At 34.8% G+C, this 19,304-nt stretch overlaps 1 protein-coding gene across 2 annotated transcripts; it reads right to left on the bottom strand.

Moving 5' to 3' along the window:
• Nucleotides 1–435: 435 nt before the first annotated feature.
• Nucleotides 436–18,046, bottom strand: LOC125650958 (myogenesis-regulating glycosidase-like). Of its 2 annotated transcripts, none has more exons than XM_048879537.2 (3): nt 17,983–18,046; nt 10,375–10,564; nt 436–7,032 (listed from the first exon to the last, which is right to left on the bottom strand). In XM_048879537.2, the coding sequence occupies exon 3, from the start codon at nt 7,021–7,023 to the stop codon at nt 5,035–5,037; it is 1,989 nt and encodes a 662-aa protein (XP_048735494.2). In that variant the 5' UTR covers nt 7,024–7,032; nt 10,375–10,564; nt 17,983–18,046; the 3' UTR covers nt 436–5,034. The 2 variants fall into 2 exon arrangements, with proteins under 2 accessions (XP_048735494.2, XP_048735493.2); XM_048879536.2 differs by lacking the exon at nt 17,983–18,046 and adding an exon at nt 14,768–14,836.
• Nucleotides 18,047–19,304: the final 1,258 nt, after the last annotated feature.

The following is a 19,304-nucleotide window of genomic DNA, read 5'->3' as shown; positions in this document are numbered from 1 at the left end:
AATGACCAAAGAAAATATATCATGAATTTTTAGATTTGAATCAAATGCATAGAAAAAGTACCGATTCTGATCAAATTGATATCATCATAAAGGAACAATACATGCACAGCTTATCATCTAAAGAGCACTGGGGATAAGTTTATAAAACAGTCAATATAATTAGAAATTCTCTGAGTCTAATACCAATAACTTTAATTTGGATGAAAATAGGACTGCAATCAACATGGAACTTGAACGGGATCTGTAAGACATCAGTAATCAGAGATACACCGAAAATTAGCTCATTTTTATCAACACAACAAAGAAATTATACCGAATGGAAGATGGACATTATGGGGCCCTTACTATTTCATGCTGGGGACGTGAGTATGGCTACCTTATCCTTGTTCTGCTATTCTTTTCACTCTTAAAGACTGATGAAATATATCAAAAGGATTTCTTTTTAATATCTTTTATTGTAAACATCAATTACTTCTGAATAACAACCAAAGTAAAGATTTTTTTTTCAAATAACATTTTGTGCTGAAATATGAACAGTCCATCTAATAACTTGCAGCACACCAAAACAATCTGCAAAAACTTAGTAACCAGCAATTAAATTGCACATGGATTGATTCAACATTTGTTTGGTATATAGTATTCAGGATTTCTATGTTCAATAAACTATACATGAATTTTAACAAATACTTTAGCAGAGATTCAGCAATGAGTAATTACATGTAACACTTCTAATATCAAAATCTACAAGTCATTCACAAATGGAGACATAAAAATTGAGGTTTCAGATTATTTCAACATGATCTTGTATATTGTTTATTCAAACAACTCGATGTATCATTAATTACGGTGTATCAAATATATAGAAAGGGACCACTTTGTCTCTATAAGTTTTACTTTAATTTGATGTCAAATGAGTGCGATACAATTCTCATATACAAGTTACCACTTTTTAAAAAAATGAAAAAGTTTATATTTTAAACAGGAACTTGGTGAACAAGATTCATATCATTACCATGTCTCCAAAAGCCATACATCATTTATTTAATGAAATAATTAATCTTGCTCATAAAGTTACTTGATTTTTATTTTTTTCAAATAAAACAAAAGTACTTAAATTTGGTTGTGAATACAATAAAATCTAGATACATATATCATTGAACTCCTGAGGACCTAAGAAAAAATGCTGCAAGTGTATAATTCATTGCATGTTCACATTGGGTTCGTAAAGCTTTGCTGGGCAGAAATTCTTTCCATGAATTATACCATAGTGAGTTTTCCATGTCTACTTTATGCTAGATTGAAAAATTTCTGGATGTGGGACATTAAACTGGAGTGTACAGTAAACATAAGACTATATTGCGACCATTTTTTAATCATTACTTCATTGTAAACTTTACATGTATTATGGGTTGTTTTTCTTCTTCTTTTTTTCATTGATCAAAGTGTGTTAATATGAACAATGAAATTCACATTGGGTTTTTTTAGTTTGGGGTGGGGGTGGGTGGGTGGTTGAAAATTTGCTATATTTATGTCAGTTTAATAAATGTATATCTGAGCTTAACTGTACGTATCAACATGGTTTTCACATAAGAAATAAAAAAAAATCTTTATTTTCACTTTTTGATATGCCAGTTTTAAGACCCTTGTAAATATCAATTAAACAGAAAAGTGCAAACAATAGGTATATGGACCACAATGCCCACCTGATCTGCTTTTATTGAGAAAATAAAGATAACAAATTTGGGATCTCTTATCATAACCCAAAAGGACACATTCAATTGAAATGAATATTAATCTTCATGTAGATTATAAAACTTCAAAAAATTGCATATGTTCTGGAAAACACTCTCCTCTGATCCCCCATTATCACCACATCTATTACACACTTCACGATCGATGCACAGTACCTCTACCTTGACGATGCTTACGAACTCCAGTTTACCTTTAGACCACTATGTGACACAGGTGAACAATGTATTTCTCTTTAATTAATTATCAAATACGTATCCATGGAACTATGTAGGACTTTTAATTCCTAATTTGTTTTCATTCAATGTCTATGAGCAACAAATTTAAGCTGGTGATATATGTACATGTAACCGAGTCTGAGGAGGTGGGGAGGGGGTGACCATTTGTTTAATGACTCCTTTACATGGAATGTTCGGGGTCGAATTTGTTTTAAATACATGATTGTATAAGGTTATGTGGTTCGATCTTGAGAAAAAGAAAAGTTGTAAAACAGATCAACACAAACTGACAACCTTTGATTGAAAAAGCTTAATCAGTGAAACTTAAATATTAATACCAGTATCATACATTATGCAGAAAGTTGTATACATGTACAAACATATTAAATACATGAAGTATTTTTAAGTATAGTTGAAAGAAACATAATATAAATACACTGCACATGATTATTAATAATATCAAATTATGAAAGAAAGGGGGGGAAAAAACCACTACTTGTATATTGCATGAAGACTATATCAGCATTGCACATATTAATGAACAACGATTGAAAGCACCAAAAGGAATAAAGACCAAACTTTACTCCAGCCAGGCATTAAATTTATATGATATGCCTATAATTCAAACAAGATTTATGATTTTCTTCAGGAGGAAGGAAAGGTGACAAAAATGGTAGCACTAGAAACATCTTCAAAAATATGTAAAAGTTTTACAAGTGATACATACATACTTTAAAATAATGAAATCACAATTCAGTAAAATATACCGATCATATTGTTAACAATTTGCTAGGGACAATCTTCCCGAATTCTCTAGAAGTTTACTGTGCAATACCTGGGCCTTTATTGAATGTCAGGTTTTAATGAAATAAAAGGATCCCCAGCAAACTGTTCTGTCTACAAGTTTAATTACAGATGTAAACGAAGATGGTAGACCAGATATTGTATGGGAAGTCAGTTAATTTTCGATATCTTACATGTGTTTGTATTAATTAAGTATCAATTCTTATCCTATTTCAATTCTAACTTACTGTTAAAGACCAGAAATATCATTAGTCATAATTTGAAACATTTCACTAATTCACTAGCTTGAAATTATTCATTTGGGTGACAGTTAAATATGTGCACAAATGTGGTATTGCACTTATTTTTGTCAGAGCCAATTATGCTTCAGTTTCTAAACTTATTGACAAAATAAGTCATCAACATATATAAAAGAGACTAGAATTTTAATAGAAATGGGTGAATACTGGGTATAAATATGTGCTCACAAGCTTGTACATTTTCTCACCAACCTGTGCCAATTTTCAGCAATGTAAGTTTAAAAAAACCATATGTAATATTCTACATGTACCAAGTCTGATTAAAACCACCTCATTCTCCTTTCAGTTGCCAGGCATCTGTAACATAAAGGAAGGTGACTCTAATCAGACTGGCATGTACCAACAGAAAATATACTGTGAACAATACCCGGTAATACATGTGGTTGCAACAATCCCCCCTTTTGCCTCCCTCTAAAAAAAAAAAGAAACTCAAAATCAATCTGATTAAAATCAGATCTTCAATGTGTTCCTCTATTGGCCAATAGAGGAGCGAATTGAAGATCTGGTTTTAATCAGATTGATTCAAAATGAAATGCCCATATAAAAGATCTAAATCTTTCATTTTTATGAGAATAATCTCATCTACATTTTATATTTCAAGGTGCTATGACAAACCTACCCAAAATAAAGATGACAATTTGTAGAAAGTGTACTCATAGAAATTCAGATCTTCATAACCATGATAAAAAGCTCCAAACAAACATGGCTGTACACATGCTCTACATTTACATTTTTTGACAGAAACATCAACAAGTATAAATTCAAATGTAAATAGCAGAAAATATTCATGAAATTGGACACATAAATGGCACAGTATATAATACAGTCAAACCTTGTTATCTTGAACTCATGGGACCGAGAAAAAACTCGGAGATATCCAAGGATTCGAGATATCGAGAGTAAGAATAAGTGGTTGGGACTTCTGAATCAATTCGACATATCCATGGTATTCGAGATAACCGAAGTTCAACTATACTAAATTCACATACAGCTGAGATCATAACAATAACAAATTCAGAATAATTATCAGCATTCTTCTGCATTATTTTACTTCTAGTTCCTTAACATTCTATCATCAGGCTTTCTTAAAAGGGACAATTATCATAGCTATACATTAAATTGGTGGATTTCATATTATAAATGCTAGAAAATTACTCATTTTGATACCAATATTTTAAAGGTAGAGAAAAGCAAAACTTTTCCCTCAACTCATTATCTACACACAGTGTAAAACTAGCTACGTGTATAACATTTGTGTTAACAATAAATCTCGTGCACCAAATATAACATCACTTGTGTGTTTGAATACATGTACAATCATAGAGTAACAACACGCACTATCACACAAGGTAATGGAATGAAAGAAAAAATATTAATCATATTCACAAATTCAAATTAACAAACATCAATGTAAAAAAACAACAATCTTAAAAACTTTTAATTAGTGAACAAGTTATGTACAAATATAAAAGCCACCAGTAACTGATACACATCAATGTTATATCAAAATGTAGTCCATTATCGCCCCGCAGTTGATAATTATTGTACTGACCGTATCAACTACATGTACTATTATTCAGATCAGGTTCAATTGATATCTGCACATCCCAATACTTATGCTGAATAAACCCAAAAAATTAGTACATGTACTTCTATCAATTTTTTTCAGTACTCTTTTCATACAGTCATTGGTGTTAGCTTCTGTTTTTAATTCAGATATGGGTTTTTTTCAAACAGGAATGCAACAAATTTTATCACTCCAAAAAGATACACATTTCTTGCACTCAAAGTTCCACCTTTAAAATATGAAATTTGATGAGCTCATTCAAAGAAACTACATGTATGTTACCAGCTGCAAAATATCCTGTTTTAAATCACAACATGACCATTTCTTTATATGTAATAGCAACAGCATGGAGTGGCACTATCATTTCGAAGTAATTTAAAAATAATTCCCTGACCATTTAATCATCCGATATGGGAAGCACAACTTTTCTGGTAAAGTATGGAATATCAAGGACAGATACATGGAACTCTCTTATCCATCCACCTGATGCAAAATTTCTAGTGGTTCCATTTCTAAAACTGTACTGCCAAACACTTTTGTCAGCAGTCCTAGGCAAGTATATGTCCCTTGACCTTTGACCTGAGCAGAAAACTGGGGCAACCAAGTAATCATCTCCTACCAAAAACTGATCAGCAATGGTTAAAGTCTTGGAATCTTCTGGTGCCAACCACCACAGTGGCCTAATGAATGGTTCATTGGAGCGTTTCAAATATTTAAGAAAATCCAATTTCTCAAATATTGTCTTGTGAAGACCAAGAATTTCTATATTTGCATAAGAGAGGTAATTAATGTTTTGCATTAAAGCTGAAATTGGGAGTTTTATTGCAGGAAGAAATGCTGAAACCTGAAGCCATCTCACTAGTATTTCTGGATCCACAGAGCTATACGCGGAGATATCGAGGGTTGACACAAGTAAAGGATACCCAAAGAGGGACAAAGTAAGTAAGTTAGGAATACTGTTTGTTAAACAAATCTGAGACGAGTTCTCCCTCTTGGGAATTTGTCTAAAAAGGATTTCAACTGCTGACGGAATGCTTTGCGTTCTGAATGTTTCCTCTTGGAAATTTAATCTTGTCATGTTATCTAACATTCTTAACCAGTAACCATACAATTCTTTACTTCTGCTGGACCAATAATCATCTACTCCATCCACTGATGGGACACTCTGTAGATTAAACTTTTTAACACGAAAATTAGCCATTAATTTGGTCAGCTCTTTCATAACAAAATCCTGTACCTTCTGGTTCCACAAATCCCATACTGCACACTGTGTGTTTTCATAGTTCAATAAATATGTAGCATTACTATACAAATTGAAGACAAACATATTTGACCTTATGCCAGATATAAAATTTGAAGATTCAAATGAAGAGACTGGGTAAATCTTATAGATCAAGCTACATTTCGAGTCCTTTAGTTTCTGCTCCACAGACTGAAAGAGGCTTGCATCTATTTCAAAATCTCCAAAATCTCCCCCCCATTCTATAGGAATTTCTAACAGTCCACAACTAAGGTTATTATTATCTGTATTATTGTTGATAAAGCTGATTAATTCGTTCCTGTCTTCTAAACCCGAAGTCTGTGTATCCCAGCTATAATCCAACGTCCACTCTAGATCTGTACTGTTAAACGAATCAGCAGGCTGTAAGCCAAACATCTTTGATGTTCCAATGTGAACTTCTTTAATTGATGGTCCTTGACATATAGCATATTGAAGCGAGTTCAACATTTTGCGGGAAACTGGAGAAATGCAGAATTTATTACTGTTGGAATGGTTGAATGATACCTGTACCGCGGAGTCATCGATAACATATACCGTAGTTCCACTACTCGACAGCCAGTAATAATCATAGATATTACCGATGCCTTTATTGAAGCCAGCTTGCACCTTTCGTTTGGAAATTTGCATATCCTGTATTGGCCAGGTGTTTTTAGATGGGCTTTGCGTATTCACAACACCATACCAGTATCCATGATTTAGCTCCAAGCAGTCCTCTGGTAGAAAGGTGGTCAGGTTCTGCCAGATGACCTGGTAACACTGTACTCCGTCCATCTGTCGTGATTTCAGGAGTAGAGCTGTACCGTCTTGTAAAAAGTAGCAGTACTTGTTGGCAGCGTCATCACAATGGTCCGACACTGACGTGTCTTTTACCAGCGTCTTAAAATCAGCGCCACCAAGTTTTATCTTGATTGCATTTCCAGTTTCTTTAGGGTAGATGAAAAGTTCCAATTCCTCTATATCGAAGGTGAAGACACCATCATCTTTCATGATTTCACCACCCCCTTCATGGAGCGTCCAGATGACGATGACCCCTATCGCCATTATAAAAAACATGAGTGTTACTGCTACTTTCAAGACTTTTTTCCTCCAGTTTGGTATCTTCATGTTGTGATCCTGTATAGGATTAAAAAATATATAGTATCACAATGTATGTCAAACTAGCACATGGAAAATGGATATGATAAACATGAAATGATGATATCAAATTATAATACACACCACAGATTCCATATTAACTCATGTATACTTGTACAAAACATAAATATATTCATAAAAGTTCACAAATATATGAACATAATATAGGTAAAACTAGACATTAAGTATACATATGATCTTATCATGAAATAAAAGTGAACTACATGTATTTCTGAACATTTACGTTGTCAATGTTATTGCATTTGATCACAGGCACTCGACATTTTATATATTTATATAAAAAAATATCTTTCTAACTACGATTAGAAGACAATTTTATTTATTGTAGATATTTAAAACGTTAAGTGCCTGTGCATCTGATATCTTTAAGAATTTTAATGATATCCATAATTTCCTCATGAATGTGCAGCATTTGTGAACAATACGTGTATGAATATTGATAAACATAGTACATCTACTTTAATGGCTGGGGATTCTGCCAGATTGATTGTATATTGTTTAACGTCCCTCTTGAGAATCTTTCAATCATATGGAGACGTCACCATTGCCGGAGAAGGGCTGCAAAATTTAGGCCTATGTTCGGCACTTATGGCATTTAAGAAGGGATGGATCTTTATTGTGCCACACCTGCTGTGACACAGGGCCTCGGTTTTTGCAGTCTCATCCAAAGGACTGCCCAATTTAGTCGCCTCTTATGACAAGCAAGTGGTACTGAGGACCTATTCTAACCCGGGTCCCCACGGAAAGGAAAGTAAAATGTAAATAGCATGCTTCATGAAGTCGTGAAGTGTCGTAATTCATGCCCTCATGTATTTTCAAAATTGAATTCATTTGTGAATTGTATGCATATTAAAATAATATATAAATATTGCATGTAGTTGAGGGTAACATTGAAAATTTTCACCCTGAGAAAACCATTGTCAACCGAGGCGTAGCCGAGGTTGACAATGGTTTCTCGAGGGGTGAAAATTTCAATGTTACCCTCAACTACATGCAATATTTATTTTATTATACTGAATGTTATGTAAACAGGAAAGCAGAAAAACTTACGTCTATTGACATTTGATCAATCACTGTCATCCGATATTTCGTATATCGATGCGGGTATTCCCGTTTATTACATACGCTCAAATGACGTCGTCTAACAATCTACGGCGAACCGTACGCGCATGAATTTGACGCATGTGATAATTTTTTATAATATCACCCGTTGTCAAGTACTGTTACCCGTTCCTAGATATTATCACCCTGGGGCGCGTGCTTTCTGTTCTCAGAGAGTAACAATATGTTTTTTCAAATGCTTCTCGACCAATCAGATTGGAGTATTTTACATGAAAGTATAATATTATATATTACCCCACAATGTTATTCTTGATAAACCTGTGTTTATTTCATACTATCTTAAGAGTACCCCATCATCTTCTGTGCTTAAATATTCTATTTCCATTCATCAATCATATTCTGATTTGGTTTAGAAATTAACCCTTTTCATTTATCAGTACCCCTACAATGTATTTATTATAAGTTGTTGTTATATTTAAATACAGTACATATAAACATATATGTACTTGTATTATGTTAATATGTTGGCTTTCTTGTTCTCTAAATTTTAGTGTTAGTAAGAAAAATATCACGAAATCTATTTGATTAGTAAACTCAGCTAGATTCACTTGCTTAGTTACACATAAATATATTTGTAATACATGTATTTATCCTGTAGTTCATGTGTTATAGGCTATAGCACCTTGTACGTACATGTATCCTACTATAATCCTAGCCTAGTAGGCTATATAGCACCTTGTATGTACATGTATCCTACTATAATCCTAGCCTAGTAGGCTTTATAGCACCTTGTACGTAAATGTATCCTACTATAATCCTAGCCTAGTAGGCTATATAGCACCTTGTATGTACATGTATCCTACTATAATCCTAGCCTAGTAGGCTTTATAGCACCTTGTACGTAAATGTATCCTACTATAATCCTAGCCTAGTAGGCTATATAGCACCTTGTATGTACACGTATCCTACTATAATCCTAGTCTAGTAGGCTATATAGCACCTTGTATGTACACGTATCCTACTATAATCCTAGCCTAGTAGGCTTTATAGCATCTTGTATGTACATGTATCCTACTATAATCCTAGCCTAGTAGGCTATATAGCACCTTGTATGTACACGTATCCTACTATAATCCTAGCCTAGTAGGCTATATAGCACCTTGTATGTACATGTATCCTACTATAATCCTAGCCTAGTAGGCTATAGAGCACCTTGTACGTACATGTATCCTACTATAATCCTAGCCTAGTAGGCTATATAGCACCTTGTATGTACATGTATCCTACTATAATCCTAGTCTAGTAGGCTTTATAGCACCTTGTACGTACATGTATCCTACTATAATCCTAGCCTAGTAGGCTATATAGCACCTTGTATGTACACGTATCCTACTATAATCCTAGCCTAGTAGGCTATATAGCACCTTGTATGTACATGTATCCTACTATAATCCTAGCCTAGTAGGCTTTATAGCACCTTGTACGTAAATGTATCGTACTATAATCCTAGCCTAGTAGGCTATATAGCACCTTGTATGTACACGTATCCTACTATAATCCTAGCCTAGTAGGCTATATAGCACCTTGTATGTACACGTATCCTACTATAATCCTAGCCTAGTAGGCTATATAGCACCTTGTATGTACATGTATCCTACTATAATCCTAGCCTAGTAGGCTATATAGCACCTTGTATGTACACGTATCCTACTATAATCCTAGCCTCGTACACTATATCACCTTGTATGTACATGTATCCTACTATAATCCTAGCCTAGTAGGCTATATAGCACCTTGTACGTACATGTACATGTATCCTACTATAATCCTAGCCTAGTAGGCTATATAGCACCTTGTACGTACATGTATCCTACTATAATCCTAGCCTAGTAGGCTTTATAGCACCTTGTACGTAAATGTATCCTACTATAATCCTAGCCTAGTAGGCTATATAGCACCTTGTATGTACATGTATCCTACTATAATCCTAGCCTAGTAGACTATATAGCACCTTGTATGTACATGTATCCTACTATATTCCTAGCCTAGTAGACTATATAGCACCTTGTAAGTTTTATGTATCCAATCGTATCCTACATTTAATCCACAATGACGGCGCAATTATTCCCCGCATTTGAAAGTATCTGAAATGCTAGAGATATGTAAGGGATGTTAACTGAGGCTCTAACTTGCTGGAGTAATGTCCGCCGAGTGTGTGTTGTTACATGTAGTTGTTACCTCTGTTTTCACTTCTGTAGACTTGGAACTTAGACTGTGAGAGTTTGGTGTGTTACTCCTCCCCTCCACTCCTCCTGTTGATGTCGTTTTAGATGGGAGAAGACTTCCTTCTCCCTGCGTGCTTACATACTTCTGCTTGTTTAAGTTATCATCATTGCCAGGTGTTAAAAGCTTGTCATTTTCTCGCTCACTGCAAAAGTTAATCACATCACTTTGAGTAAGTACTAACCTTTGTATTGACCAAAATCTCTATTAAAACAATATGTGTTTGTGAAACACAAATGCCCCCGATAATGGCCAATTCCGAAGATGGCCAAGGTCACAAGGGAAAATATCTTGGTACCAGTAGAAAGATCTTGTCAAAAGAATGGCTCATGTACAATATGAAAGCTCTAATATTTATCATTTAGAAGTTATGACCAATGTAAAAAAAAAAAAAATTAAAAGTAGGTCAAATGTCAGGTCAAAAGGTTCAATACCAATGGAAAGGTCTTGTCACAAGGAATACTCATGTGAAATATCAAAGCTCTATCACGTACTGTTCAAAAGTTATTAGCAAGATTAAAGTTTTCAAAAAGTAAGTCAAACTCCAAGGTCAAGTTCACGGGGTCAAAAATGTTGGTACCTACGGAAAGGTCTTGTCACAAGGAATACTCATGTGAAATATCAAAGCTCTATCATTTACTGTTCAAAAGTTATTAGCAAGGTTAAAGTTTCAAACAGAATGACAGAATTACAGAATGACAGAATTACAGACAGGACAAAAACAATATGCCCCCCAATCTTCGATCTCGGGGGCATAAAAATGATTAAGTTCATTTTTTAAAATTTACAAATTTCTACATGCAATGATACAGTATTTCTACTTTACACTAATTTATTATCTGTCTAATTATATACAAACATTATCAATCAGTAAATATTCCAATAAATACAGCAGATGAATTGAGATCACATTATATATATGTATATATATTTCAGTGCTTTTATAAATTTCTTTTCTGGCCTTGTATCTTTCTAGATGGGACACTTAAAGAAAGAAGGGTGTTGTTGGGTTTTTTGTGCTTTTACATCTATAGATCTATCTACCCTTATATATATGTACTATATACATGTATATACATAGAGATTTGGCCTTCATTAACACTCACGGACACAAAGACATTTTTCCAGAATTATTCAAGGATTTTTAAAAATTTCTCCATCCCTTTCCAGCATTTCAAATATTGGACTGTGGATCATACAGGGTTATATAGACAAATGTCACGAATTGTTTCTAGGCAGATTTCATAGGTCAGACCAAACGTCTGTATATCTTAGAGGTTATAGATATTTAACTGATCAATGCTCAGGTATCTAAAAATATTTTTCAACCAAAATTATGCTACAAATGGCAGGAAAATATCAAATTATTGACTTATTGACAGTACCAGTTTTTAACAAGAGGCCCATGGTCAACATTGCTCACCTGAGTCACCTTGGCCCATATTTAAAGATTTTTCCTACATATTCGAATGTAAAACTTTGTTCCCTATTGTGACCCCAACCTACCCCCACCGCCCGGGGTCATGATTTTTACAACCTTGAATCTGCACTATGTCAGGAAGCTTTCATGTAAATGTAAAAAGTTTTCTGGCCCTGTGGTTCTTGAGAAGAAGATTTTAAAAGATTTTCCCTCTATATTTGTATGTAAAACTTTGATCCCCTATTGTGTCCCCAACCTACCCCCAGGGTCGTGATGTTAACAAACTTGAATTTGCACTATGTCAGGAAGCTTTCATGTAAATTTAAATTTCTCCGGCCCAATGGTTCTTGAGAAGAAGATTTTTAAAGATTTTTCCTATATATTTGAATGAAAAACTATGATCCCCTATTGTGGTCCAACCCTAACCCCAGGGGCCATACTTTTTACAAACTTGAATCTGCACTACATCAGGAAGCTTTCATATAAACATAAACTTTTCTGGCCTAGTGGTTCTTGAGAATATTTTTAAAGATTTTCCCTATATATTTGTATGTAAAACTTTGACCTTGGTGTAGTGACCTCCTGTAGTGGCCCCATCCTACCTCCGGGGATCATGGTTTTTAAAACACTTGAATCTGCACTATGTCAGGAAGCTGTCATGTAAATGTAAACTTTTCTGGCTCCGTGGTTCTTGAGAAGGAAGCTTTTCCTATATATCAGCATGTAAAACTTTGATCCCCTATAGTAGCCCCACCCTACCCCTGGGGGCCATGATCTGAACAAACTTGAACCTACTTTATACCAGGAAACTTTCAGGTAAATCTCCACTTTTATGGCCCAGTGGTTCTTGAGAAGACTTTTAAAAGATTTTCCCATTACATATTTGCACGTAAAAAATTTGATCCCCTATTTAGGCCCCACCCTACCCCCAGGGGTAATGATTTTAACATAGTTGATCTCCACTATGTCAAGAAGCTTTCATGCAAAAAGCTTTTCTGGCCCAGTGGTTCTTCAGAAGATTTTTAAATGATCCCACCCTATTTTTGCATTTTTGTGACTATCTTCCCTTTGAAGGGGGGCATGGTCCTTCATTTGAACAAACTTGAATCACCAAAGGATGATTTGTACCAAGTTTGGTTGAAATTGGCCCAGTGGTTCTGGAGATGTCAAAAGTATGAAAAGTTTACAGACAGATGGACAGAGAGACAGACAACGGGTGATCAGAAAAGCTCAAGAGAGCTACAAATGAATTTTCCAAAATTGTTACTAAAGCAATATGGGCAAAAGAAGAAAGGCAATGGCTTGATTCTCTTTCCTGATATGTATTATTTCAGTAAAATACAGACTATAAAGCTCAGGTTTAATAAATTATGACAAAAGATTGTTGATTAATGTTTTGGGATAAGTGTCTTTAACGAAAATTGTTGGTAAATTGTGTACGTAATAGGATATATTATGCATAATTTTAATATGCATCTTAAGCTAAGCTGTTTTAACCTTTTGGAAAACAATGAAAGTATGCTTGAAAATACTCTACAAATACTCTTTGAAGAAGAGTATGCTTTGTTTGAATATCAAGATCATGAAAGATAATTTTTATCTTTAATCAGTTGTGTTCAAAGTACAAGCTTTGAAAATATATCTTAAGTACAAAATGGAAGCAAATTATGCTAAATGTTGCAATGCAAGTTATAATTTTTTTTCCTGCAATACTAGTGATGAAACGATTGTCGATCATATTTGGCTCTTCGATTCCGATTATCGATTCTATTTTTCATAATCCATTGTCGCCTGTACACTAATTAGTATCTAATCGGAATCCCGCTTTTATAACAAGACATGTGCGGGGGAGAGTCAGAGTGGACTCTACATTTAAAAGTGGGAATTCAGTGACACCAGCTAGTGTGTATGCTGCACATATCCATAAAACTAAATAGAAATAACCCCAAAAATAATTTATTAACTACATGTAAATGCCGATTATATCAATCATTGATCGATACAGTTCTTCCTATTATGACCGATTATCGATTATGAAATTTTTCCGATTTTTCAACACTACTTGCTACCCGATAAAACCACAAAGAAAGCATTTTATTGTTTTTTTTTTGTTTTTTTTAATTCATGATATACTCTCCATAAATTTGGAGGAAATAAAGAATAGCTCATGTTATCCTATATATATAGGAGAGAACTGTCATTCCTGGAGGAATATTTCACTCATATCAAGTTTATCTAAGAACAAATTGTAGACAGTATTTAAACATGGAAAGCCATTACCTTATCTAACAAATGAGCTAGATTACTTGGTAGTCAAGGCAACAAAAAAGGTTCTCTCACCTACTATTTTCCTTTTTAAAAGTCAATACCTTACATCAGAAGACAAGGAAATCAACCTAGAGGCAACAATCTATGTGACTGCATTATAATACACAAACAATAAAAAAAAAATCCAGTTCTCTTATTTGGCAGTTGATTTTATACATTGCCTTCACATTAATTCATTCATAGATTCTAATAATAAAAAGCAATGCGGTACAACACTGTCGGTGCATTAATTATTTACACCACTGCGGCATTAGTACTCTATGGTCTTCCATTGAATGGGTCCCATCATTTGAGTTGGAATTTCACGAATAAAACACAGGACGAAAGAATTTGTAATTATGAGATGCATTATACCAAAGCACAACACTAAATGTTGTAACAGTGTGTTAAACGATATAAAGTATTAACCTGCACTGTAGAGTCAACACTGACAACTTGAACTCATTTATCAATCAAGCATAAATTGAGTGCAGTTTGCAATATTGCTACTCTAGCATACATTGATAATGTTGTACATCAATGAAATTCTGCCCATTTGCAGAAAACTGACATATTCCATTTTCCTTATCGATCAAACTCTGGCATAAAGCTATCAGATACCATAAATTCACAGTGGTGTTTTCGGTTCTTGATCCCATCGTCCATTATGTTAATGATTCTTGCTCGATTGGACGCTTACAATCATTCACCATTAATCTTATTCCATGAAACGGTTTAAAGACCTGGACAAGGTTTACGTAGAAAAGGTGCGGATCTAGTTTTATAAATGTGATAGCATGTGAAAGATATATAGTGTGTGTTCATATATTTACTGAGAGAGAGGGGTAGAGAGAGAGAGAGAGAGAGAGAGAGAGAGAGAGAGAGAGAGACAGAGACAGAGACAGACAGACGGAGAGAGAGAGAGAGACAGACAGACAGACAGAGAGAGAGAGAGACAGAGAGAGAGAGTTTAAAAACGTGTAAAGTGAGGACAATTTTTAACTATTTGACGTTACAAGCTGTGAGGGCAGAAATACACTTTGAGGACAAGAGTATACCCTCACTGTTACGTCCCCATAAACGTGACCCACAGCATGTGAAAGATAAAGATACAAAATATTAGATTAGTGAGGACAAGTTTTGTGGCCCAGGGGACATGTTCTCACTAATATTCTCTCTTAAAACTTTTTTTTTTTTTTTTTACAATTCAAAAGAAAGTATTAGATAAACTTTTAAATAGGTGTCCCTATAGTTGCACCTAACACAATACATTTTTGCCTTTACAATAACATATATATATGCTTAAAATGACCAACGACACGAACAGGATTGTAATATTTTCGGCATAACCTTTCCGTTCCTCAATAAGTATATATAATAGATGTACAAGAAAGGTATCACTTAATTAATCTACAAACGTATGTGCATGCATGCTTATGCCATAGTTTATTGCCTCTGACTATATAGCTAATATTAATTTCTATATATTTGACTATATATAGCTAATAAACTATATTAAAGTGCGAATATTATAAGATACATCCTATTCGTCCCATGGCAACAAAAAGTTCTATTTTTTCTCAATATATACAGCTGTACGTGTTTGACCCTCGATGTATGAATATACATGTATATACGACCAATATACGGAATACTTTGCTATGGTACATATTTTATGAAGTATAAAAAGGGAAGGGGATAAATAAATATATAGAACTTGGTTGAATAGATATGAAAGCTCTAGGTTCAGTGGTCGAGTGACTGTGTATACATATATTACAAATTTTCCGAGCCGGGAATTCTAGAGCTAAGGAATAATATCTATGTGATCATGCACAGACAAGAAGCAGCTACAATTAAGTGGTAAATGATCAGAAGAGTTATACTTTATATTGAAATTTTTGTTACATAATCTGACATCAGTCTCAATGAAAACTTCTGCACAAATCGATTTTTAGCCTCTTCGTGACTGAACTTACCTAAAGCGCACAGTTTTCACTTTGATGTCTAAATCCTCTGAAAACATTTTATTGTAGACGAAAGCAAACGGAAAATTGACATTTTCGTACTGGGTTTCTGGTTGTGTATCTATCAATAAAGTGGTAGATAAAAACAGTGTAATTGACTGGACCCGACATATACTCCCAAAGTATGTCTGGGCATAAACTTGAATCTTATCAACTTGACACAGTAACGAGAAACATGGGGAGAAACGGATTACCATCAGAATTTAATTATGTTTGGTGAATCCCGGGGGGGATGATACTTAAGAAAAATCAGATAAATGGACCCCCCAATGGTATACATAACCATGCTGTTGCATATACACACACAAAATGCAAGTCAAATGCAAAAATAACGTACAGAGGTTGTCTTTCAACAGACGAAACATCTAATTATACCTCTATTCTTTTACATTTACAACTATAACTACTATAGTATATTCAATTTGTATGCGTAATATATCCAACTATCTTTGAAGTTGAGGGTAAATTTTCTGAAGGCTGTGTGTGAAGAAATCAATTTTGTTTGGCGGGAATAGAACGGGCGTCCAACACAATAGGTTGTAATTACATGTAGCCGCAAAGCAATGGAACACACTTGGAAGATAATCGATGCAGAATCAGACTGAATCGAAAATCCTATATTCATCATCCTGAAAAAGACCTTTAAACAATGCTGAGTTATCAATTCAGTAATTCAATTATAATGTTAAATCTAGCTTCTGGTTTTTTTTTAGTTCAGTGTGTGAATGGAATATACAAAATATACACGTACCATTACACTGGGACACCCCCCCCCCCCCCCACCCCACCCCCGCGGGTGTTGATACATGTGTACGTCGTCGTTCGATGTGTGTTTTGCGTTAAGATTTGAACATGTACTACCAAATATGGTTTTAAGACCTTTAGCTGGCATGTAGAATTCATGAGGAGATCCCCCCGGGGGAGCCCCCCCTCTCTCTGTGCAAATAAAGATATATTGCATGACCCCCCTCCCCCTCGCGCTATGTCTGATATAGTAGTAGTGAATGAGAAGAATGTAATCTTGAAAGTTACGTTCAATGAAACCATTTGGTGAAGGATGAGAGCCCCCCTTCTTCAAGCAGTAATTAAGTAGAAACTCGAATCCTCCTCTCCCCACGATTTATGATTTTGATGAAGGGGGAGGGGTACCTCCCCCCCCCCCCCCCCCTGTTTTTGCTTGTCAAAATATTTTGTCAATTATAAGATATTTTGACACGCCAACCAGTGGCGGATATAAGGGGGGGGGGGGGAGCTAAAATTTTCAAATTTAAGGTAAATCGTGGTGTCTTGTTCAGGAAAATGTACTAAACGATAGAAGAAGCAATAATTCCCTCCACTCCTGGAGAAATAAATGACAAAATCTTTTGATTTCTTGAATTATTTTATTGGGAGAACATTCAATTAAATTAATTTCTCTTCCGGTGCTATGTATAATTATATACCTATGTAGTGTATTGACATCACGAATGTAGTGGCTCCTAGCCCCCGAGGGACGGGACCAATGCCTATAACAATGATACAATAATCTTTGAAAATCTTCTACTTTAGTTCCAGACATCAAGCAAATGAACGCTAATATAGCGCTAATGGGTACCTAATGGCTCTATTAAAATATTCAAATCAATGGCCCCTGTCGGTTAGGGTCAGACCCTGGGTCTAGCTGATCTATATGAAAATGCAATTGTGTTGTATTATTTAAAATTACCATTAAGTGTTGTAATCTATTCGAATAGATGACATCACCAATTCAAAACGAATGCATAGATCTATAATATTGATAATATGGTAGTGGATAATCCTAGTACTCACCGTTACGTAGTCTAGAGTTGTAGGACTCGGAGACGGAGAACGTCGTCTCTGACAGCGTCAATTTACTGACCCCAGCTGCTTAGTATTAAAACACACCTGTAGGTAATTTTAAGTTATAGCCTGTTTCTGAAAACCCCCGATATATTTAGTTATACTACAATATCATGTATTCCATTTGTTGATTTAGAACCTGAATTGGTGATATCCCCTACTGTTCAAATAGGTAATATCATTTCGTGGAGGTAGTAAAATACACAACATTACGTGTTGTATAGTAGCCTTTCGCCCTAGCCATCTTTCCCCCCGAAAAATGGCTATATAGTAGTCCCCCCCCCCTCCCCGGAAAAATGTCTATATAGTAGATCTCCCCCCACGGAAATGTGGCTATATAGTAGGACCCCCCCCCCCCCCTTTATAGCCAGATGATCCCCACGGAAAACCTACTATATAGTAGATTTTCCCTCTTCTTTTCATTCCGGTTATGTTTACGGCGGACCATTATCATACATATTCTTTCCATTCTGAAATTAATCCTTTTCTGGCTATTCATTTCTTTTGTATCCTAAATGGACAGTTAATTTCCGAATTCCCTTGATTGGGATTTTTGAAAATATATATTGATTCAACAAACATCGTTTCATTCAGTCAAATGTTATGTAAAACAATCATATACGTATTTAGAATGTAACATCAGAATGTTTCGTGCTTTTAAAACAGCACCTATTTAGGCAACTCAGAATTTGTTAATTAAACGGATAAGTATTTATCGTTCGAAGAATCAAAATTGACCCTCTCCAATTGATTAACACAAAAACTTTTCATACAGATAATGGAGTAAACTTAAATTGTACAATTCTGTTGGTTGCCTACCCCTGATTCCAAATTCCCGCTACTAAGGAATCAACTCTCTCTCTCGCTAGACATGATTCTTTACACCTCATTAGAGGGAAGTAGGATTTTTCAATTGAATTATATGTTTTCGAGAGGAAACTTTCCCCCAACTGTTCTCGGGTCATTGGTGGATTAATAGATGTGAATATGTTATCGATATAATCGTAATTATTCCAGGCGGTGCAACTCAGTCCCAGCTGTACTGTCGGTACTTTGATTTATACATATTTGTTTTCATAATTTCTCCATAGATGAATTTATTTTGAATCTGACAGATGGACAACTACATCATATTTCATTCCTATACGAAGAATAATCTGGAAAAGTTTTGATTTTTAGTATGCATTCCTAAAACGATTTTAGCTCGCCCAACTGAGCTTTTCTGATCACCTCTTGTCCGCCGTCTGTCTGTCTGTAACCTTTCCACATTT

Source organism: Ostrea edulis, chromosome 5, assembly GCF_947568905.1.
Source record: "Ostrea edulis chromosome 5, xbOstEdul1.1, whole genome shotgun sequence".
NCBI lineage: Eukaryota > Metazoa > Mollusca > Bivalvia > Ostreida > Ostreidae > Ostrea > Ostrea edulis.
This window is presented reverse-complemented; position numbering and strand designations above follow the sequence as displayed.

Coding starts and splice junctions, on each gene's coding strand:
- LOC125650958 (XM_048879536.2), bottom strand. CDS start 14,805: ATGGGATCAAGAACCGAAAACACCACTGTGAATTTATG. Junction 10,565..14,767: donor AACACCACTGTGAATTTATG/GTATCTGATAGC, acceptor TAACTTTTGCAG/TGAGCGAGAAAATGACAAGC. Junction 7,033..10,374: donor CTACAGAAGTGAAAACAGAG/GTAACAACTACA, acceptor AATCCTATACAG/GATCACAACATGAAGATACC.